At 45.2% G+C, this 24,661-nt stretch overlaps 1 protein-coding gene across 24 annotated transcripts in view; it reads right to left on the minus strand.

The window, feature by feature from the left end:
- ank2b (ankyrin 2b, neuronal) overlaps positions 1-24,661 on the minus strand; it is a 1,300,297-nt gene that overhangs the window by 834,879 nt on the left and 440,757 nt on the right. For 22 of the 24 annotated variants that reach the window (XM_072495874.1, XM_072495872.1, XM_072495870.1 and 19 more), the window contains one exon: positions 11,812-11,904. The exons of the other annotated variants lie outside the window; for them this stretch is intronic. In XM_072495874.1, coding sequence (XP_072351975.1) covers positions 11,812-11,904 — 93 coding nt within the window. The remainder of the gene's footprint in view (positions 1-11,811; positions 11,905-24,661) is intronic. 24 annotated transcript variants of the gene reach the window in all.

A 24,661-nucleotide genomic window follows, 5' to 3' on the forward strand; every position in this document is an offset into this window, starting at 1 on the left:
ATCATATTCCTCCCCTTCTCTTCCTTACACATAGTCTATCTCAAACTCTTTCCTTTCTTGCCTTCCCTGTCTCCATTTCTGCAGACAAGCTATCAACAGATGTCCTCTACAAGCCCACTGACTCACTCAGATATCTTGACGACATTTCCTCACACTCCTCTTCCTGCAAGAACACTACTCTATTCTCCAACAGTTTCCCCCCCTTTGACAATGCTATCTTCCATATTTTTCCTGCCACCCGCTGCCAGTAGAGGGGTTCCTGATCTGGCGGCGAATCTAGCGTTGGGCAAAAAACACTCCTGCCCCCCCCCGTCGGCAGCGAGCAACATGTCCCCCCACCAGCGGGAGAATGCAGATGGGTTTTTTGAACCCATGTGCATCTGATTAATGGATGGAGGCCGGATTTCTCCATGCCCCCCTCACACAGGCGTGAATTGGTGCAAATATTTTCAAGTGCGGCCTTGGCGCAGTGGACCAGGGGAGTAAATATTTAACATTGGTGCCCCCCAAAGTCCATCGGAGGACCCCCCTCCACTGCACAATGCAGATCTTGTTCACCCTAGCACTCACATCAGACACCCTCCATTCTCAGAGACATCCCCCCCATCCTGCGATACATTCCCCCATCCTCAGAGATGTCCCCCAAACTCTCAGAGGCTGCCCCGTCCCCATCTTCAGAGATTCCATTCCCATACTCAGAGACACCGCCCCCCCCCCCCGCCCCCTCCCACCTCATCCTCAAAGATCACAGTGCATATAAACATATAGCTATGACTGACAGGTCCTCACTACATCAAAAGATTTTAAGTGCTTTCTGCTGAGAAAAAGAGGAAGTGAAAGCACTTCAAGAGGCCTTTGAAGTTTTGAGGGATTTAAACTTTCATTTGCTAATACTTCCGTGCATATAACACACAAGGGCTTTGCATTCTGATTTGCAATGGCATTGTGACACAGTGGTTAGCACTGCTAACTCACAGTGCCAGGGACCCAGGTTCAGTTCTAACCTCAGGTGGCTGTCTGTGTAGAGTTTGCACTTTCTCACCATGTCTGTATGGGTTTCCTCCGTGTGCTCCGGTTTCCTCCCACAGTCCAAAGATGTGCAGGTTAGGTAGATTAGCTGTGCTAAATTGCCCCTTTGTGTCCAAAAGGTTAGGTGGCGTTACAGGGATAGAGATGGGATTGGGTCTGTGTAGGGTTGTCTTTCAAATGGTCGCTGCAGACTTGATTGGCCAATTGGCCTCCTACTGCGCTGTCGGCATTCTATGATGATTATCTCCTTGATGTTTACAAACATTGTGGAGGGCTTCACAGCAGGGTACTAGAGATGCATCCAAGCATGAAAGGGCATGAAAATAAACATTCAGTCACCTGGCTGTCTGGAAGCTATTACCCTGTCAGTTACAGCTTTCAACACCATTTCTGTCTGAGGCAGCAGGCATAAGGGGCTGATAATTCAAAAAGCAGTGAGTTTTCACTGTTTCTGCATGGAGTGCTCCTTACCTTCGAGGCAGGTGTCTCTGACGGGGCTGCAGAGGGGGGGTATCTGACGGGACGGCGGAACAGAAAGACGGTGTCTCGGTCGGAAGGGGTGCGTCTTGGTCAGAAGGGGTGTGTCCCGGACGGAATGGGGATGCCCCGGACGGAATGGGGGCATCCCGGATGGTCCTGAATGGAAGAGGGGCATCTCGAATGAAAGGGGGCATCCCGGACGGAAGGGGGGATCTCTGACGGGAAGGGGGTGTCTTGGACGGGAAGAAGGGGTCTCTGACCGGAAGGGGAGGGGTCTCTGACCGGAAGGGGCGAGGTCTCTGACCGGAATGGGGGAGATCTCTGACAGAAGGGCGGGGACTATGATGGAAGGGGAGGGTCTCTGATGGAAGGGGGGTCTCTGACGGAAGGCGGGGGTCTCTGACGGAAGGCGGAGGTCGCTGACTGAAGGGGTGTCTCTGACGGAAGGGGTGTCTCTGACGGGAGAGGTTTCTGATGGAAGACGGGGGTCTCTGACCGTTGGTGGGGGTCTCTGACGGAAGGCGGGGGTCGCTGACTGAAGGGGTGTCTCTGACGGAAGGGGTGTCTCTGACGGGAGAGGTTTCTGATGGAAGACGGGGGTCTCTGACCGTTGGTGGGGGTCTCTGACGGAAGGGGTGTCTCTGACTGAAAGGGTGTCTCTGACGGAAGGGGGGGTCTCTGACGGAAGGGGGGTCTTTGACGGAGGAGTGGTGTTCCAAGGAAGTTCAACATTGGCTCAAGGCATAATATCTCATCTTTGGATTAGGCACTTTAAGACTTGTGGACTCATAATTGAGTTCAACTATTTTAGATTGTTACCTCGTATGCCCATTCCTTTCTGTTTTCTTTACAGGGTTCTGTTTTAGTCTCGTTTTTCTGTTGTTCTTGCTTTCTGACTGCAGCTGGTCATCATTCAGCATGCCATTCACATCTCCTTTCGACCACATCTTTTGCTTTTTATTTCATAGAATTTACAGTGCAGAAGGAGGCCATTCTGCCCATCGAGTCTGCACATTCCTGTCCCATTACCACTCATTTAGCTCTACGTTTATTCTTTCCTGTTTTCTACTCCATCACTGACCATCTTTTATCCTTTTTCACCCTCTGCCCCACCTTTCATTTCCTTAAAACCTATTCAATTTCTAACATTTTCTAGTTCCCATGACAGGTCATCGATCTGAAATGTTAACGTTTTTCTCTTGTCTTTCCACAGATGCTTCCAGACCTGTTGAGTATTTCCAACATTTTCTGTTTCCATCATACATAATGTCATTGCTCCTTCGATGAAGTCTTATTGAATCACTAATGCCCGAGACACGGCCATCAGAAGAGAGATAAGGAGAAAAATTCAGAGGAAAATTGAAGAGGGTGAGAAGGAAATTAATTTTTCAATGGTTCAGTGGATAAATACCCCATAATAGCGTGGTACCAAGCCATGCATAACAGAATATTCCTGAACTCAATTCCTGGTTTGGGACGGTTGAGGGTGCAAGACTTGTAGCTGAATTTTACACCATTCCCCCACCATCTGGACGGGCATGTTTTCGACATGGGGGGCACATAAAATATGATGGGTGGTTAGCCCACCACCTTCCCGCTCATGCTCAACTCACTCCTGTAATATGGTGGGTGGGGGGAGGGCGGATAAAGCACCCACTAGCCCACTCATCTTTAGGCTTATTGAGGTGCTCAATTGCCCAATTAAGGACTTAATTTTCCTCCAGTACCATAAAACACTGGGCAGTGGAAGGTGAGTGAGAGTGCGAAGGCTATCTTATAACTAGAGTTGGTGAAACGGCAGGAGGGAATGAAAAGTACAATGGTGATACACCATTGTGTATCAGGGACATCCTCTCCAAGACTGTACTTCCCATCTGTGTCTCCTTCCTGACTTCCGTGTCCCCCCCCCCCCCCCCCCCCCCCCCCCACCACCACAATCATTCCTCTCTCTCCCCTCCCCGTATGGCTCCCGTTCACTTTCTACCCAAAAAGCCTGGGACTTGCCTGTACAAACCTAACCCCCACAGCCCTCAGAAAAATCAGCCCTTGATCTCACTCCTGTATGCTTGAAAGGGAAAGAAAAAAAAATCAGCAGCTCACATTAAGGGCTATGCAATGATGTTCACTGCTGAGTGCACGTGTGTGAATGGCAACTGAGTAAGGAATTAGATAAAGCTGGGATCCTATCCTCAATTGTTTGTCGGTACTTTCTGTCCACCTGAATAATGGAAAATTGGCAGAGGTACAATGTAGTGTAGGGCAGCACGGTAGCCTTGTGGATAGCACAATTGCTTCACAGCTCCAGGGTCCCAGGTTCGATTCCGGCTTGGGTCACTGTCTGTGCGGAGTCTGCACATCCTCCCCGTGTGTGCGTGGGTTTCCTCTGGGTGCTCCGGTTTCCTCCCACAGTCCAAAGATGTGCAGGTTAGGTGGATTGGCCATGATAAATTGCCCTTAGTGTCCAAAATTGCCCTTAGGGTTGGGTGGGGTTTACTGGGTTAAGGGGATAGGGTGGTGGTGTTGACCTTGGGTAGGGTGCTCTTTCCAAGAGCCGGTGCAGACTCGATGGGCCGAATGGCCTCCTTCTGCACTGTAAATTCTATGAACAGGAATCGCTCAGCATTTTGGGGAGAAAATGAGGAGCAAATTGGAGGGAGAGAGAAAAGCAATATTTGATTTGATTTTCTATGGGATGGAAAGCAATATAATTTGACAACTGGCTATTCAGTATTATGTAGGTAGCCTTCAACAGATTTTACAGCTCAATGCATGAATTTGAAACAGAGCAAAAATCATTAGTTGCCAGGTGCATTGTACCATGTTCATAAAACTGTTCATGTCCTGAAAGGATTATTCCAGTTTCCATGTGAACTGCATTCAGAGATTCAGATCAACATTTTTTTGTTTCACCTCTCTGACAGTGCTTTTACCCTTATCGAAATATTAAAACCTTATGGGGGGTTTAACACCAAATATCATAGAATCGCTCCAGTGCTCATTCAGCCCATCAAGTCTGCACCGACCCTCTGAAAGAGCACCCTACATTGGCCCAATCCCCCACTCTATCACCGTTACCCCACTTAGGGCAATTTAGCATTGCTAGTTCACCTAACCTGCACATCTTTGGACTGTGGGAGGAAACTCGAGCACCTGGAGGAAACCCACGCAGACACGGGGAGAATGTGCAAACTCCACACAGTCACAAAAGGTCAGAATCAAACCCGGGTCTCTGGTGCTGTGAGGCAGCAGTGCTAACCACTATGTCACCCCTATTAGATAGCTGAAGGAATGTTAAAAAATATCAGAATCCAACAAAATATGCTTCCCTGTCAATCAGATGTGCAAGTTTCCCTCAAACCGGATTTCTCTTCTTTTCTTCTTCCCGAAGATGGAATACAAAGCCACATATGAAGTTTGCCGATGACAGCAAGTTAAATGGCAGAATAAGTTATGTGGCCAGCAGGGAAAATATTGTAAACGGGCGTTACTAGATTAAGTGAGTGGTCAAAACTGTGGCATACGAATTTCCATGTGGGGGAATGTGAGGTCAACTCATTTAAATTTCTTCCACTGTGCCAATTTAAAATCAGCTGGTTTCATATAATTCAAGATCCTGTCAAAAACGTGTTCATAAAGAAGCAAAATAATTTAAATTATTAGGATAAATATGTGAATAAATCGCAAAATACAGTTATATAAATTTCAAGAAGGAAAAGTACATTTCTAAACAATAGATCTCTTTCATGTTTATTTATAAACCAACTTGACCCCTCTATCTCTTCAAGAATTTTTTTATTGGCTTGTTCGCTCAGCTGGTTATGGTGCTTAAGGTGGAATAAGGTGTTTAATAACACTGAAAGTTTGGTGGGTAGGATTTTAACAATTAAATTCAGCTCCTGTACTGGCTGATCACCCTGAAAGCCAACAAACTACTTCTCCCATTTCATTCCAACAAGTTCAAATGATCGGGGAACCAAAGCCACAGCACTTTGGAGAGAGCTCTATCTCAAGGGAGAATAGGACGAAACAAGAAAAAAAAGAGGCTGCAACATGGATGTCAGGTGAATTTTTCAAGTGAGAACCAGGTAAATTACAACAAGTTGAGAGGGGGGGCGAAGAGGAAAATAAGGCTGGCAAAGAGGGAATATGAATGGCAGTTAACATAAAATGGAACCCAAAAATCTTCTACCGGTATATGTAATTTTAAGTGGGTTGGAAGAGGTGGAGTAGGTCCTATTAGAGAGGATTTGTGACTCGATCTAATTCCAGAGGATTGTATCAAGTGGCAAATAAGACATCCTGATTCAAGAATGGGTAAAATGACATTCTTAGCAACTACTGGCAAGTTAGTTGAACATCAGTTGTGAGTAAAGTTTTAGGAACAATAATAAAGGAAAAATTAACAGGGACTTGGAGAGGTTTGAATTAATTAAGGATAACCAGCATAGATTTATAAATGACAGATAGTACTCAGCCAATCTAATTGAAGTTTTTGATAAAGTAACAATAAAGATTGATGAAGGGAAAGTGATGGATGTTGTCTATATGAATTTTAATAAAGCATTTGACAAAGTGCCATATATAAGACTGGTGAATAAAATTGAGGCTCATTGAATGAGGAGGTCAATGTCAGCTTGGCTTAAGTGCAGAAAACAATGAGTCCTGTTAAATGGTTCATTTTCAGACTGGGGGGTGGTAGTGGCATTTCCCAAGGTTCAGTGCTAGAACCACTGCATTTTTGATATATTGATATGCATGTATTGCATCGTGGTATTGCATTGTGAAATGCAGAGTAAAATTTAAAAATTTACTGAAGATACCAAACTTGGAAGAGTGGCAAACAGTGAGGATGATATAAATTGACTACAACAGGTGGCAGATGCACTAGAAGAATGGGCAGTCAAATGGCAGATTGGATTTAATACAGAGAGGTGTGAGGCGATGTGTTTTGACAGAAGGAATAAGAGGAGACAACATAAATTGAATGGCACAGTTCTAAAGAGTGTGCAGGCACAGAGGGACCTGAGGGTTCACATGAATAGATCTTTGAAGATGGCAGGGCACATTGAGAGAGTGGTGAGCGAAGCAAATGAGATCTTGGGCTTCATAAATAGAAATATCAAGTACAAAAACAGAAAATTATGCTGATCCTTCTTAAATCTCTGGTTTGGCAACAACTACAGTACTTGTCCAGTATTGTCACCACACTTTACGAAGGATGGGAGGGTTCTTACAAGTGTGCAGAGGAGATTTGTGAAAATGGTTCTAGGGATGAGGGACTTTCTTGATAATGTTAGGATGAAGAAGCTGGAGTTGTTCTCCTTGAACCAAAAGAATTTGAGAGGAGATGTGACAGAAGTGTACAAGATTATGACAGATTTAGATAAGGTTAACATTCATTGCCAATATGAAGGCCATCATAAGATAAATCAATCTCTGAAGATGGAATGAATCAACACTTAGCAATGAGTCTGGCCATGTACAGCAGGCTCTGCAGTCTGGTTAGGCGTTATCTTTGGATTTACACCACAAATTTAGCATCAGCTGAAGTGCAAATGAATCTTTCCACTGCATTCTGCCACACATGATAAAGTTAACATATTTAAAAAAAGGAAAAATACTCACAAAGGATACCTGACAATCCATGTTCTTCAAATTAAAGCCTTTTCTGCATGCGTTGGATTCAGTCCTAAAGCCAATGCTCCAGAAGACGCATATCTGACCATTTTGAAGTAAGCTGAAATGTTCCTAAACTATTCTCATAATATTGCACTTTTTTCATTCCCTGATTCATTATATGCATACCATACTCACTAGTTGTGTGTCATTTTTAAAGTTGGTTTATTTTGAATCACCTTTGATAGAGACGGGTGAGGGTGGGCTCCATTCCTATCATTAAAATGTGCAAGTACTGGTAGATGGCAAGCAGAAAGTTAATTCACCAACCGTTCCCAGGGGAGATGGTGCCACCAATGTCACTGTCATCCAGTGGTTCAAGTGCGTCATACATGATATATGAATTTATCAACTAAAATTCATGAAGTGAATCCCAAATAGGTTGCCTGGTATGAAAAGAGGGGATAGCTGTCAATTCTAGCATTCTGAGTCTTAAGACATTTCCATGGTCTACAAACCTGAAGAATACCGAGAACAAAATAATTAAGACAAAGACTTCCCTCTAGTTGTGCAGATCTTGATCATGATTTCATGTAAAGCTGTCAGGTTTACCTGTGGAGTCAGTAAGAATCACCTTTCCTTTCTGAAAGTATATTGGAATGGAAACTATGGCTCCAATCTTCTGAGGAGCAACAATCATTGTCAGGTTGCAACTCCATTCCTATTTTTGCCTATCCCAATGCTGCTCCGCATTTCTGGCCAGGTCTGAGCCTGGCTTCTTAGGAAATACAGAGCGCAGCTTCCACCCAAGGTGGTAGATGGTAGGATGGCAGATGTGTAGGGCCATAGGATTATAAGTGTGTAGGGTAGTAGTTGGTAAGTGGTAGGGTGGAAAATGGGTGAGGTGGATTGGTAAGTGGGCTATGATGAAGTCAGGTCCAGTCATATTGGTCTAGTGGATGTGGAGGCTTTAGAGAGGGTGCAGAAGAGATTTACCAGAATGTTGCCTGGTATGGAGGGCATAAGCTATGAGGAGCGGTTGAATAAACTCGGTTTGTTCTCACTGGAACGAAGGAGGTTGCGGGGCGACCTGATAGAGGTATACAAAATTATGAGGGGCATAGACAAAGTGGATAGTCAGAGGCTTTTCCCCAGGGTAGAGGGGTCAATTACTAGGGGGCATAGGTTTAAGGTGAGAGGGGCAAGGTTTAGAGTAGATGTACGAGGCAAGTTTTTTACGCAGAGGGTAGTGGGTACCTGGAACTCGCTACCGGAGGAGGTAGTGGAAGCAGGGACGATAGGGACATTTAAGGGGCATCTTGACAAATATATGAATAGGATGGGAATAGAAGGATACGGACCCAGGAAGTGTAGAAGATTGTAATTTAGTCGGGCAGTATGGTCGGCACGGGCTTGGAGGGCCGAAGGGCCTGTTCCTGTGCTGTACATTTCTTTGTTCTTTGGTCGGGTTGGGTCAGGGGGCAGTTGGGTGGTCAGCATGATCGGGGGGGGGGCGGGGGGCGGGTGGTTCGCAGGTCACGTCGGCTGGTTAGTTGGGGGTTAAGAATACTCGGGTCGGGCGGCGCGGGAGGTGATCTCGGTGTATTTGTGGGGGGGGGGCAAAGGGTAGTCAGGGGGGTTGGGGGTCAGTGGTGTATTTATCCAGGAGTTAGACATGGATTTTTCTGTCTAACATTTCCTGGTAACTATCCAGGTGAGTATGTCAGTATCCAGGTGAATACGTCAGAACTATCCAAAGTCTCCAACTCTAACTCTGAGAGCGAGGGAATTTCCCATCAAACATTGAAACTTTCTGGGCAATTCCTACAGAGGTCAGCGCATCGGAACTTCTGTGGGGTTCTGATGCACATCCTGAGTCGTATATCTGTTCTCAGATGATCCAGACCAGAAAGTCTGGGCCATTATCTATTCTTAGATACAACATGGCAGGAGGGAGTTGCCAACTGAAATTTATCATAGGTCCAACAAGTGTGCTAGGCTTATACGGCAGTTTATATGATCCTGTCTTGAGAGAACACACAAGCTGATCATATAAGTAATAACGCAGTTAGTACATCTGCAGAAAAGAGTGGCTAGACACTTGGCACACACTGCGGGAATGACAGGCCAGATTTTTGCTCCCAAGGCGGGTAGCAGAATTTGGGAAATATCCAAGCATGTTATTAATTTGCCGACACTAAACTTTGATTAATTTTTGTTCTTGTCATAATATCAGACATTGCTGACATTGACACTGCCTCAGGCAAGTCAGCTATAATTTAAAATCACCAACCAGAAATGCGAAAACTAAATCCGCTGAAGTCTAAAATATTATCTAATATGATTTTAAACACACAGCCACGTTAAGATTATACAATGATAAAGTGGCCTCTTTCTTATCAAAGGTCCAGGGTGGAAGGAGGCAGCATAGTTGGGGGCAGCTTTGCGCTTACCTTCACTTTCTGTCATGTTTAATGGCAGGACCTGATTAACATTTTTATTTCCATTTCCCAACTTCAGTCAGCCAGATCGAATAGCCGGCTGGCTCAAGCACCAGGTTGCAGTCAGAGAATAAAGAGGGAGAGAGTGATTGAAAGATCAAAGCTAGAGGGGTAATCACAGGCCAGGGTTGCGGCAAAGATCAGGGAAAGATCAGAATAGCGAGGAGATCAGAAAAGTGGGGGGGGGGGGGGGAAACGGTAGTGGGGGAGTCATGGTTGTTGCAAGCACACTGGGTCCAGCAGTTCAATAGGAAGACAAATTACCTCCTGGAACCAGCAGTCCTCATCTCTTTTTTGCTGCTGGGTTTCCCAAGGCCTGCGTTAAATTTAAGAGTGTGGTTAATTCTGAGGCAAATAGCCTCATTATAATACTTAAATTACCAACTCGCTTTCTGCAGCTAGTTGGGTGTCCACTCCACCTGTGACAACCTCTGTTAGAACAGAATTTGATAATGTCACAGGACCAGTAATTCCAGAGATCCAGGTTGAACTTCTGGGAACATCGTTTCAAATCCCACCATGGCAGCTGGTGAAATTTAAATTCAATAAATAAATCTGGATTTAAAAAAACACACTAGTTTCAGTAATGGTGACCACAAAACCCTTGTTAATTGTCATGAAAACATATTGAGTTCACGAATGTCCATTAGGGAAGGAAATCTGCCATCCTTACCCGGTCTGGTCTACATGCAACTCCAGACACACAGCAATGTGGTTGACTCTGACATGGCCTAGCAAGCCAAACAGTTTTGGAGCAATTGGGGATGGGAAAGAAATGCAGGACTTACCAGTAATGCTCAAATCACATGAAATAATAAAGAAAAGAAAATCCACCATCCCTACCTGGTCTGGCTTGCATGTGACTCCAGGTCCACATCAATGTGGTTGACTTTTAACTTCTTTCCGAAATGGCCTCACAAGCCATTCAGTTCAAGGGCAATTTGGAATGGGCAACAAATGCTGGCCTTGCCAACAACACCCACATCCCATGAAAGAGTATTAATAAAAGTATGTTTCAGATATTTAACACTTTTATCTCTCCCCAACCCAACCCATTAACTTTGATGTTTAAAAATTACCCTCAGAGAAACAGGACATTGAACCATTGTTGTACTGTTGCGCTATCAGAAGGATGGAAGCACAGAACTCCTGGCCTAGTGGTCACCCGAGCCCAATTCCTGGGTGGAGGACATTTAAACAACAATGTCATGGGAGTGAGGTGCCTGTGCCTCTAGCAGCAGAGCACTTGACCATGGAGCGCGTGTGACTTTGGAGCAACACCTTGCCATTGATAATTCAATGTTGACCTAGCCAGAATTAAAACTCTGCTCTCAGCAGTCTCATCGGTCTCCCACTGGAATGCAAATGGTGGGAATCTCCGAGTAGCCTGGGGAAACAAAGACCCAACGTGTACCACACTTAACAAGCGAGGTGTGCTCACAAAAGCATGGAAAGTTAAGAAGTCGGTAGAAACCCAAAGATTCTTGGATGCACCCTATTTTATGAATTCCCTTCCTGCGGGAATAGCTCCAGAATCATGGTTGGAACATCATGTAATTTGTAGACTCAGGTTCCTGCTCATAGCCTCAAAAAACAGTGATACCTGCAAATGGAAAGCCAGACAGCTCATTATTAACTCAATTTTTGAAAAAGATTTGTGAAAAGCACATTTTTGGAAATTAGACCCATCCTGATGTGTTCCTTTCATTTTCTTCAACAAAACAATGTGTCTCATAAAAAATCTCTTCAGTGCAAGACAGTTTCAATTTTGTAATACAATAATATTTGGTTGCACACCACTTTTGGAAGAGAACTTTACATATGGTTAGTTACTCACTAACCTTATGGATTTTTCCAACAATGTACTACAATTTCAACTTTATTGAAGATTATTTCATACCACCAAGATATTGCACAGAACAATTGGTTTGGCTGAAATGCAGTATTTAAAGATGGAATTAATTACATGCAAATGACAGTTCTGCAAGGATTTCAAGCCACAAAATGCACTCATTTCACAAAAATTGGCCAATTTGTTATTGCTGGGGAAAAGCCGGTTAATAATGCTGGTGTGACTTTTGCATGGGCAGGTAAAGCATGACTTCTTGTAATTCAGATCTCAAGATTCCTTTCGAGCTTATGACAGAAGTCCAGCACTACAAGTACGTGCTTATTAAGCCTTTACCTCCTGACGACTTGGGACCATCTGATCCTGGAAAGTTACCCTGTGACGTAACACCCTCTCCCGGGGAGTGGGGGTGATTTCACTCCCACCTTGCTGTCATGTGGGAATTAAGAAAAGAAGAGTCATAGTGTAAGAAATGAAATCATTGGCAATGCAGTGTGGTATTATACTGTTAGCAAGCAAATAACAGGAGCTTTCAATTCCTGTAATTCAAACTGCTGCAAAGTGACATTTTACTGATAAGCAACCTCTGTGACTGACAGGGATGAACGCTCAACCAAACTGAAATCCCAAAGCGGTCAGAATTTAACATCTGAATTTATTCACAAGGATAATGAGTTTTCCAGGTCTTGGTCCTTTTAATTTGATTGTTGTGCTCAAATAATAGCACTTAAAACATTTTTTGAAAACTTGATTCCTGGCCGATTTGTTGAAGAACAGAAGACTATATTCCTTAATTAGAAACACAACTCCAATCTTCAGTGATCTTATACGGTCTGTTTTAGTCTTGATGGCCCTGTAATAGTAACATTTTAGGTGTTTTTTGGGCAGGGCAGAGGGGCTGGTCACGACCGTATGCTATGCTAGGTTTCCATAATAGTGCAGGCAGTTTGGAAGGGAAAATGAGAGGGATCTCAGCAGGGACAGATTTTGTTGTTAATTGTGTGTGATGGCTGTGTATCTATGTTCTCTTGTCTGATATCAGTATTGATTGTTGCTGCGGGTAAGAGTTTGACTAACATGCATAACATGCTCTGTTTATCTTGTCATGTGTTTATGTGCACATTCCCTGTCAGTCTAGTGATGCATATGCTTGTGATGTATGGACGTTTAATAGGGGAATATGCTTCTGTTCCTTGGTTATCAAGAGAAGATAGCACACTGCTCTGGGCTGTCAGAATTGTTCTTTGACTTGGCCTTTATGAATAGACAAACGTTCATCTTCTAAAGCCAAAGCCAAAATTCAAGCGCTCATCCCTCGTGAATAGTGCAGGAACATTACTGTATTAATGTGGGGGTTCCCATCTAATTTCAATAATTAATATTGGATTTTAGTTTCATTTCAGCAATTGGATATCACCTCCACAATAAATCCAAATAAACACACAAATATCCTGCACTTTCACAATTTTTTGCAAGCAGCATTCATTTAAAATATACTTAAGTATGCATTTCACAAATCCATTACATGAATAACGGATTAAGTGAATCTATATGAAACATATAGACAGGTAGTAGAAATTGAACAAGAAATGAAATATTAAAAAGAAAGAAATCAAGCTTCTAACAACGGGCTCCTTTTAGTTATACAGTTTTCGTAACTCCAACAAGAGCACATGCAGTGCAGCATATGTAAAGCCATTCTGACCCCTGCCCTAAGTTTGCAGGGAGGTTAAGCTATTTTTTAAATAAGTAGCTAATATTGCACAAGCAAAATGAGAAGAGGCACAGATGCTGCAGAGGGGAAAATAGGAGTGAAGTTTCTAAAAGCAAAACGTAGCTATCCAGGCCAGGAGGAATTAAAGCGTCAGTGCCAAAGGTCAATGTTATTCACTTGCTTAAGTATTCACGGACATGTTTGAATATTTAACTTTATTAATTTAACGTCACTTGTGACTACTTGAGGCAGTCTTACCCAGAATTACCAGTGACACTTTATGGGCCAAATGATACAGAGTTGATCGTAGGTTTGTTGCTTTAGAATTTTACAGCAGTTAGACAATAATGAGATGGTTTTGAGGATTCTGTATTCTCCTCTATCTTTTCCCTTTGATATTGTTCGTCCTTTATCTGCCTCATTTGAACATAGCAACTCACGCAGACTTCTATCTCTCCTGTTCTTTTTGGTGACCATTTTTTTTTTCACGTGATGGCAGTGTGTATAAATTGGTTATGTGTTTAGTGGAGGCCATAACCTGTTCTCAGCCAACATTACTCTCTTATTTTGCGGAATGTATGTTGAAAAATCAGGACTGGGATCCCAGTTTGTTTCTTCCCCAACAGGACATCCTGAAGGCAACATAAGGTCAGCTAATGAAACTCCACTAACAATCAAACCAGATCACTTCTGGCCTGGACTATTCCATGTCACATTGCTACAAAGCATCTTTTGACCATGTTAATGGCTCATTTAAGCTGTGGTGTGCAGAGTTCTGTCATTGTAGCAGAAATATAGCACCAGCATGACAATAAAACAGAATGGGGATCAAAAGAACCCGCAGTCAGGGAGATCTGGTTAAGCGCTGACTCCAACATACTAATCACTGTGAGCAGGTGCCATTATTTGATGGTGATCCATCATGGTTGTCAACGTACAACTGTCGCATTTTGGGATGTCTCAGGAAGGAGATTGCAACGAGCTTGACTGATTTTCCTGCACCGGGATTGAATTTCTCTACATTTCATTTTTTTAAAAATTCAACTGGTCTATATTTGAAGCAAAGTGAGGAAAAAGCAAACTAAACTGAAATCTGTATTTAATTCGTCTTTTTTTTAAAATAGAGAATTTAAAAAAAGAAAATCATCTAATTAAGCTCCATATTCATTCTGCTCTGTTGATTGATGCATCACCCTAATTATTTTAATTGCAGCTGTTTCTATTTACTCAGTTTAGACCAGAATGAATGATAGACAGACTTTCTCTTCAATTCTGATTCAATCTAAATAATTATGACTACATGTTCAATCACTGCGGGACAGTTAACCTGTTCTGAAGTCCAAACATATGAAGGCAACAACACACAGGTTTGTACACAACTGTTCTCTGAAAAGGACAATTTTTCTGACTTGGTTTTGATCTACCAGATACAGAACGAAATGTAATGGGAAAATACAGAGTCCCATTTTGGGCACATTTAGGGAAACAATCCTGTTATCGAATGGGACTCATTTTTGGCCTTGGCAAGGAATGCCCTGCCAAGGCTGCACTTACCTTCATTTCCTCCACTGACGAGTGTCGTGTTAAGCACACTGAGATAACACGGGCTGCAACTGGATGCAACTATAACTAAAATATACTCCAGACCTTGAAGTTAGTTCAATCTGATTTATTGAACCTGCCACACAGTTAGCACAGCTCTCTGTGAGTTCGACTCTCTGCTCACCTAAGTGTGATTACTCTGTCTAACTGAACCAGACTAGCACTTAGCCACGTGCTGTAGGTGTTATGTGATATATACACCGGACTCACTCTGTAGATGTCCCCAGTGGAAAGAGGCAGAGTGTGAGTGCCTCGTGCCTTTTATAGTGGGAAACCACCCCCAAGTGTTCTGCCTGCTGATTGGTTATGTCCTGTTCTCTGTGTTCATTAGCTGCCTATCTGTATCTCATTCTGTGCATGTCTGCATATCATGACATCTCCCATTTTGAAATGTTTCTCTGTAGCATATGTGAAAGTATTTACATGTGTAGGCCGAAAAACTAACTTATTTACATAAAATGGCAGATGGGAACATATGTACATGTGAAAACAGGTGTCTAATGTGCAAAAACAGAACATAGCAAACAAAACAAATGTTCATAAGTCCAGTCTCTGGGGCTTGCGTCTGGTCCTGGTCGACCGTAGGAGAGGTGGTGGTGGGGACGACAGCGCCTTGATGGGCGGGATTACAGCCGGACTGGTGGCCTCGTGGTTCGAGGCACAATAACAGATGGAAACAACGAAGAATGTGGTTGCGGGCGGGCAACTGTGCGCAGTGCCCGTCTGTTTCACCGCACAACAGAGACATTACCCATACGCACAACATACGATCGAGGAGCAGCCTGTTGAAGAACAACCGCTGGAGCTGACCAGCCTCCATCAGGCAGCTGGATCCGAACAGCATCCGCCGGGGATAGCACAGGCAAATCGGTGGCATGAGCATCATAGCCCTGCTTTTGCCGGTCCCTGAGTTTCTGCACTTTCTGCAGCACCAGGAGGTGATCCAGATCAGGCAAGTGTATGGCTGGAAGAGTCGTCCGCAGGTCCCTGGTCATCAGGAGTTGAGCAGGTGACATGCCGGTAGACAGAGGGGTTGCCTTGTACGCAAGCAGCGTAAGGTTGACGTCAGAAGCAGAATCCGCGGCCTTGCAGATGAGCTGTTTCACTCTGTGCATCCCTTTCTCAACCTTCCCATTGGACTGCGGGTAATGTGGCGTGATGAAACTGATGTAGCTGGACAAATCTTGACCACTCTTGGCTGCTAAAGCAAGGACCGTTGTCACTCATGACAGTGAGTGCAATACCATGCCTGGAGAACATCTCCTTATAGGCCTCGATGACGGTCTTGGATGTGAGGTCCGAGAGCTTCACGACTTCTGGGTAGTTGGAAAAATAATCAATGATTAGCACATAATCACGACCATTGGTGTGAAAGTGGTCGATGCCCACCTTGGACCACGATTTTGTGCTGCTGAAGCGTCTCCTTGCTCAGTGCTGGCTGGAAGCGTTGACAGGTCAGACAGTTGAGGATCATATTTTAGATGTCCTGACTAATCCCAGGCCAGTAGACAGCTTGCCTGGCTCAGCGCCTGCACTTCTTGACACCCAGATGTCCCTCGTGTATTTGCTGGAGCACCAAGCTCTGGAGACTGAATGGAATGACAATGTGGTCCAGCTTGAGGAGGATACCATCAACCACCGCCAGATCGTTCACATTGAAGAATTGAGGGCACTGCCCTTTTTGCCAGCCATTGGCGAGGTGACGCATGACACGTTGCATAAGAGGGTTTTTGACTGTCTCGTCGCGAATGCGGATCACCGTTTCATCCGAAGCCGGGAGATTGCTGGCCCACAGCTGCACCTGTGATTCGATCTGTTGGATGAGTGCCGGCGGGTCAGCAGGCAAGTTTATGGAGCGGGACAAGGCATCCGCAATAATGAGCTCCTTGCCAGGCGTGTACACGAGTTCAAAGTCGTACCTTCTGAGTCTGAGGAGGATGCGCTGCAGCCGGGGCGTCATGTCGTTCAGGTCCTGGTGGATAATGTGGACCAGAGGCCTGTGGTCCGTCTCGACGGTGAACGTCGGCAGGCCGTAGACATAATCGTGGAACTTGAGAACTCCAGTGAGAAGACCCAGGCATTCCGTTTCAATTTGGACGTACTGCTGCTCGGTGGGTGTCATCGCCTGTGATGCGTAGGCAACCGGTGTCCAGGATGAAGTGTCATCGCGCTGGAGCAACACTGCGCCGATGCTGTCCTGGCTCGCATCTGTCGAGATTTTTGTTTCCCTGTCAGGATCAAAAAATACCAATACATGTGCAGTGGTGAGCTTGGCTTTCAGCTCCAACCACTCTGCTTGATGAGCTGCCTGCCACTCAAAGGCAGTAGATTTTTTCACCAGGTGTCTGAGGGCCGTGGTGTGTGAGGCCAAGTTTGGGATAAACTTACCCAAAACGTTTACCATGCCTAGGAAGCGCAGCACCGCCGTCTTGTCTTCAGGGGTCTTCATGGCTTCAATGGCCTTGACCTTGTCTGTGTCCGGGCGCACACCCTGCTGAGATATCTGGTCACCTAAGAACTTCAGTGTCGACATGCCAAAGCAGCACTTGGCCCTGTTCAGCTTCTGGCCATTGGCATGGACACGGCGGAATACCTGCTGGAGACGAGAGATGTGTCTTCGGGGGTTGTGGACCATATGATGATGTCATTCACGTACACACGAATCCCTTCAATGTCCTCCATCATCTGCTCCATGATTCTATGGAAGATCTCCGAGGCCGAGACAATGCCGAACGGCATACGATTATAGCAGTACCTGCCAAACGGTGTGTTGAAGGTGCAGAGCCTTCTGCTGGACTCATCCAGCCGAATTTTCCAGAACCCGTGTGACGCATCTAACTTTGTGAAAAACCGGGCATGTGCCATCTCACTTGTTAGTTCCTTCCGCTTCGAAATGGGGTAGTGTTCCCGCATTATATTCTGGTTGAGATCCTTGGGATCAATGCAGATGCACAGCTCCCCCGAAGGCTTCTTTACACATACATCTGACCCAGTCAGTCGGTTCTGTAACTTTGGAGATGATGCCCTGGTCCTGAAGATCCTTTAACTGCACCTTCAGGCGCTCCTTCAGTGGACCACAGGCGTGGCATCAGGCCGCAGCAGGATCTTGTACCGATATGGCAGAGTGCCCATCCCGTCAAATACATCCGGATACTGAGCAAGGATGTCGTCAATGCCGGTTTGAAGATCCACGTTGGGGGAGGTCATTGTGTAGACCCGCTGCACAAGGTTTAGCAGCTTGCATGCTTGTGCGTTGAGCAGGGTGGCCCTGTCTGGCTTGACGATTTCAAACCTTAGCCTTGCGTGAATGCTCCTGTTGGAGACCAGCAGATGGCAGGATCCCAATGCTGTGATGGCATTGCCGTTATAGTCCAGGAGCTGGCAGGCTGCTGGAAGGAGCTTGGGTGGTTTCTTGATGCGGTTGAAATCTGCCTGTGAAAGGAGATTGGCAGAAGCACCTGTGTCCAGCTTGAACTGGATAGAGCATTGATTTACTTGCATCACCGCAAGCCATTCGTCCGCAGAATCCACAGTGAGGATGGGCAGGCTCTGTGATGATGTCGGTGAGGCATGTTCACGTGTGGTGATGATGCCCACATGGTAGGGAGACTCCAGGCAATCGTCCTCTGCCAGGATCAGAATCCTGTAAACCTTGTTGGACACTCTGAATGCACCTGCGTTGGAATTGGGAGCGCTGGCCCTTGACTGGTGGTGCAGACCTGCACAAGGCTGAATAGTGTCCAGGCTTTCCCCAATTTAAACAGCGCCTACATCTTGCAGGGCAGTGTTTCTTTAAGTGGGCGGTGCCGCAGTTCGGACACGTCATGATGTCGTAACGCTCTGTGCGTTGTCGCACATGCGCAGTGCAGTCGGCAGACATTCGCACCTGCGCAGTGTAGTGATCAGCCGCTTCGCTATCCCATTCGCAGCGCGCATGCGTGGGGCTCCGGGAAGAGCGCGCAAAATGGCCGCTTTCATCAATGCTGAGGCGCTGCATCCGGCAATGGCCTGCACTCTCTCTGCCTCGTGGGAGGCAAGTTTCTCATTTTCAACCGATTTGTATTGGGAATACCGATTTTTGGCGTGCTCATGCACTGTACATGTTTCAATCGCGACTGACAGGGTCATATGCTTGATTTTTAAAAGCTGCTCTCTGAGAGGATCAGATTGAACTCCAAAAACAATTTGGTCTCTGATCATGGAGTCAGCAATCACCAAAGTTGCAATACAGCGCTAGTAGACGGAGATTAGTTAGGAAGGAGTTGAAAGATTCATCTTTACCTTGTAGGCGCTGTTTAAATATATAGCGCTCGAAGATTTCATTGGTGTCCACTTCACAATGACTATCAAACTTGTCCAGGATGGTCTGAAACTTTGTCTTGTCCTGGACTTCGGTGAAGTTAAACGAGTTGAAGAGTTGGATGGCTTGACCCCCGCAGTTGAGAGAATAAGCGTGGTCTTTCTTGTATCAGACGCACCCTCGAGGTCTAAGGCTTCGATGTACAGCAGAAACCTTTGCTTGAAAGTCCGCCAGTTGGCACTGAGATTGCCGGACGTCCGCAGCTGTTGAGGAGCCTGGATCTTCTCCATGGTGCCGGGATACATTTGCTGGTCGTCACGGAACAGATTGAGGTAAACCACCGAGGGATAGAAGTCTTCTGATACCATGTCACGTTAAGCACACGGAGATAATACGGGCTGCAACTGGATGCAGCTATAACTGAAATATACACCAGACCTTGAAGTTAGTTCAATCTGATTTATTGAACCTGTCACACAGTTAGCACAATTCTCTGTGAGTTCAACTCTCTGCTAACCTAAATGTGATAACTCTGTCTGACTGAACCAGACTAGCTCTTAGCCATGTGCTGTAGGTGTTATGTGATATATACACCGGACTCACTCTGTAGATGTCCCCAGTGGAAAGAATGTGAGTGCCTCGTGCCTTTTATAGGGGGAAACCACCCCCAAGTGTTCTGCCTGTTGATTGGTTATGTCCTGTTCTGTGTTCATTAGCTGCCTATCTGTATCTCATTATGTGCATGTCTGCATATCATGACAAGTTCAACACATCATTGCAGAAAGAGATAGGGTTGCCATTTTTAAATGCCACCCCGATCACTCGACCCCCTCCCCTTGGCATCCCCACCGTGGACTCCGAACCTCCCCCCCCCCCCCCCAACTTACCTGTCAGGGGGTCCTCGAGCCCCATCTCATAGGGTAGGACACCCCAGGCCTGACACCTGGCACGGGTAACCTGGCATCCTAGCATTACCAGCACCAGGCGGGTACCCTGGCAGTGCCCCGGTGGCATTGCCAAAGTGCCTGGGTGGCAGTGTCAAGGTACCACCCTGCCCAGACCCTTCCCCCAGGTGCCGTTACACCTGGTTCACGTTTGTGTGGACCAGTGCTAACCGGCGCCATGGCAAGGTCTCCCAGGCACAGGTGTTTGTTCCCGGGCCTTGGCAGCACTTAAATGTGTTGATCTGGATCTCGCCCAGCTAGATTTAAAAGCCTCGTTGCATCACCGAGTTGGGTACAATGAGGCCTTTCGATTGCACCCATAGATTCTAAGCAGCATCATCCAAAGCCTTTTGTAAACCGAATAGTGTTTATCACAGGTGACTAATCCAAAGTTTCTGCCCGTCAAAAATAAAAATTTCTCCCAGCTTTTACTTCAAGCCTTCAACACTAAAACATCATTTCACATTTTTACAGCAATGGGTTCCTTAGAATCAGCCGTGAATAAAATCTTTCCATTATTTCAGCTATCAAATCTAGCTTCCAAATAGAAATTTATGACAATGCAAAAGAGATTAATTTTTAAGTTGCATTCCAAGCACAAAGCTTCATTCTCCAGGTCTGCATATGGGAATTTTAACTTCAAATAATGACAACAAACGTGCTTTACCCTATCATACAATACCTATAAATTTTGCTGATACACAGCAATCACTATTGTTCAGTTGAACAAAAACAAAAAAATAAGCAGGATGTTAAATGAACTGTGAAATGTTTACTATGTCGGAATTTAGCAAGAGTCTGCTCTTTATTCAGCTGACAAAAGGTGCTCAGAAATACGCGCTATTTTCTTTTACACATGGAACAAACTATTCCACAATGCTTTCATAATGGTGTATGACACTCAATTTTACTGGTCAACTTGATTGCAGAAGCCATTAAAAATAAGGAAAGAGCATCTGCCTTTTTCACGATTCGCCAGAGAATTTAAACCCAGATGGTTCCAACTGATCGTATAACTTTCTTGGATTTTAATCAGGGTATATAGGTCTCTACCTCAAATTCCTAATGTGCAATCTCGTTGCTCGAAACTCTGCATCAGAAGTGTTGGGACATAAAATTTGCTTTCTCCCCAGGCCCCATCCTCATTGCTCCCTGTTTTTTTTTTAAATTTGCCCATTAGATGGTAAGGCCAGCATTTGTTGCCCATCCCTAATTGCCCTTGAGAAGGTGGTGGTGAGCTACATTCTTGAACCACTGCAGTCCATATGCTGTAGGAACATCCATAGTGCTGTCATGTCAGGAAGGAGTTCCAGGATTTTGACCCAGCAGCAGTGAAATAAAAAAGTGATTGTTCCAAGTCAGTATGATGTGCAACTCAAGAAGGTATAGTTGACAGTGCTGTCAAATATCACTTCTCAGCAATACCCTGCTCATCAATGCTCAGTTTCGGTTCTACCAGGGCCTCAGAGCCAAATATGGGAGAAATGTCTTCACTCAAAGGGTTGTGAATCATTTGCTCTCTCCTCCCCAGAAGGTTGCAGCCACCCATAATCATGTTGAATGGTGAAGCAGGCTTGAGGGACTATATGGTCTACTCCTGCTCTATGTATGGGCAGCATAGTGGTTAGCACAATTGCTTCACAGCTCCAGGGTCCCAGGTTCGATTCCCGGTTTGGGTCACTGTCTGTGCGGAGTCTGCACGTTCTCCCCATGTGTGTGTGGGTTTCCTCCAGGTGCTCCGGTTTCCTCTCACAGTCCAAAGATGTGCAGGTTAGGTGGATTGGCCATGCTAAATTGCCCTTGGTGTCAAAAATTGCCCTTAGTGTTGGGTAGGGATACTGGGTTATGGTGCTAGGGTAGAGGTGTGGGTTTGGGTGGGGTGCTCTTTCCAAGAGCCGGTGCAGACTCAATGGGCCGACTGGCCCCCTTCTGCACTGTAAATTCTATGATTCTTCTTTGATTGATGGTGACATCAAAGACCCCTAGAGAAATTGACTGGTTGAGTCATACCTAGCACAAAGGAGGATGGTTCCAGTTGTTGGACATTCATAATCTCAGCTTTTGGATATTGCTGCAGGCGTTTTACCCAAAGAGGGGTGAGAATGGGGAACACTCTGCTACAGGAAGCAATTGAAGCAAATAGATTCATTTAAAAGAAAGCTAGACATGAATATGAGAGAAAAGGAAATAGAATGCTATGGAGGTAGATCTTGATGAAGAAAGATGGGAGTATAAACACTGTTATTGACTGGTTACGTCAAATGGCCTGTTTCTGTGTCATACATTCTATGTAGTTCTATGTATGTAATAATTCAACAATATGTGGAGGGTATCAGTCCCGATCCCTGGATTACTACTTCAGTCGCATTATCAATATGCCGTCTGGATGCAAGATTTCATGATTCGATCGTAAATAACCCAAACATCACAGCAAAAACTATGACAGACACAGGGGGCTGGATTCTCCAATAATGAGGCTATGTTCCCACGCCAGTGTAAAAACACTGGTGTTTCACTCTGAACTTTCCTTAAGAAAGTCCTGAGTGATTCTCCCATCTGCAGGGGGCTGGCCAGGCCCCCCGGAGTGGTTCTCGCAGCTCTGGCTACGGATGCGGTTCCCCGCACTTCCGGTCGGGAGTCCGCGCACGTGCACGGTGGCGGCCTGCGGCGGCCGCCCCATGCGACATGGCGGACTCGCACCGCAGACCGTGATGGAAGAAGTAGGTCTCTCCCCCCCCCCCCCCCCAAGATCGCGCGTGCCCGTGGATTGGCGCCGCCTGATCACTTTCCTGGCCGTCCATGAGGAGCCCCCAGTGAACGATCTCCCCGCCCCCACCAGGGCGGCCATGGACTGAGTCCACAGCCGCCACCCGACGTCCGACAGGTGGTTAGAACCACGCCGTCGAGAATTCGGCCAGTTGCACATGAAAATCGCGGGGCGGGAGGGGGGGGGGGGGGGCCTCTGTCAATGGCGCGTAGTTTGCGCTCATGCACCATTCTCCGGGGACCGGAGAATCGCGGAAGCGGTGCCGGTCCAAATTTCCGGGTTCACGACCATTCCCCCCCACCCCGCGCCGGACGTGATTTTGGCACGGAGGCTCAGAGAATCCAGTCCAGGATATTCACAACTGGAGTTTACTTCGTCCAAAAGAACTTAAATTGGAGCAAGCATGCAGTGAAATCTATTAAATTAATTGGAAGATACTTACATGGTGTAATTTTTTATGCTATATTTGACACTTCTGAATGAAATGCACAATATCTATAGTAAATTGGGTACAAGTAGCAATTTACATGCTGCCATGAGATCCAATAGTAACACATCAGAAATGGATAAATTGAAAACGGAAGAGAAGTAGATGGTTAATATCCTATACTATTATTGAGTTTTCACTCACTAATTAATAAGAACAGACACCACCTCATTTTACATGATTATTTATTCCTCCCCTTTTCAGTTTAAGATAGACTGCATCAGAAAAAAACACCTAAATTTACTGTATGATTATCTTTATCATAGAATCTCTTGTATTAAAACTGCATGTTTACCTGTCTTTTGCAGCATACAAAAAAAAATGGAAGCTGACAAACACCATGGTAAGTAAAGAGGGAATTTTCTTGGTGCCCCTAGGTGGCAACCCAGGAAAATTCCCCCACAGGTGCTCCCTGTAGCTAGAAAGTTTTTAACCCAAACTCATGTGAATATCAGTAACACAGGTATTTTTAAGAATACATGAACAAGGGGATTACATGAGGAAGCACAGGAGGGGCTGAGTTTTCACAAGCTTTGACTCTACGCGTCTTTTAATCTTATTTTTATCCTGATTCGTATCCCACAATTACCTGCATTTGGGTTATATGTTGTGACAAATGTAAGAAGGGATTATATATTAGCTTTTATAACTTTCTCTCTCCAAAGGTCTGCACAGTGGACAGCAAGGAACCCTAATTGCTAACTTATATTTATGAGTGGATTTTAAACTCCATTGGGTTGCTTAGTTGGAAAACATATAAAGGCAGGAGCAGATAGTGAATGAAAGTGTTTCCTTTTATTTCAGAACTGTTTAACTGTTAGTTGTAAAGCTGTTTCCTTGATATTAATGTGGTTAATTATGTGTTTAAATTAAAGTTTGTTTTAATATAAAAGATATTGGTCAGTGTCATCGCTCTTTCCCTCTCTCAGTTTTACAATTTACAAACTACTTGAGGTTTCTCATCCGGCATCCTAACAAAAATTAGGGTGTGGCTCAGTTTCCTAACACTATCTTGTACTATGTTCCTGGAAGATCATGGCTGGATTTTGGTGATGAGGAACTAAGAGAAGTCAAATTGATTGAGGAGATCGGAGGCGGCTGGGATGGTGCCAAGCTTCCAGTGGTGGGTTCCTGGTGAGCGGACCTACACCCCAGCAGTGCTGCCATTACGAATGATGTTGTGAACGATGATATTGGCTCTGTGGTGCAGGTTATTGGTGCTCACTTTTAAAGAACTGCAAATTACCTTGAGAGAATAGTGGAAGCAGAGAAGAGGATCGTGTTACTTGACGGCGTAATCTCTTTGATGGGGACTTGCCTTCAGTCCTTGGAAATCCTACTGCTTGGTACGTTGTTTAGCCTGACCAACTCA

The sequence above is a fragment of the Scyliorhinus torazame genome, chromosome 3 (genome assembly GCF_047496885.1).
Source record: "Scyliorhinus torazame isolate Kashiwa2021f chromosome 3, sScyTor2.1, whole genome shotgun sequence".
Taxonomy (NCBI): domain Eukaryota; kingdom Metazoa; phylum Chordata; class Chondrichthyes; order Carcharhiniformes; family Scyliorhinidae; genus Scyliorhinus; species Scyliorhinus torazame.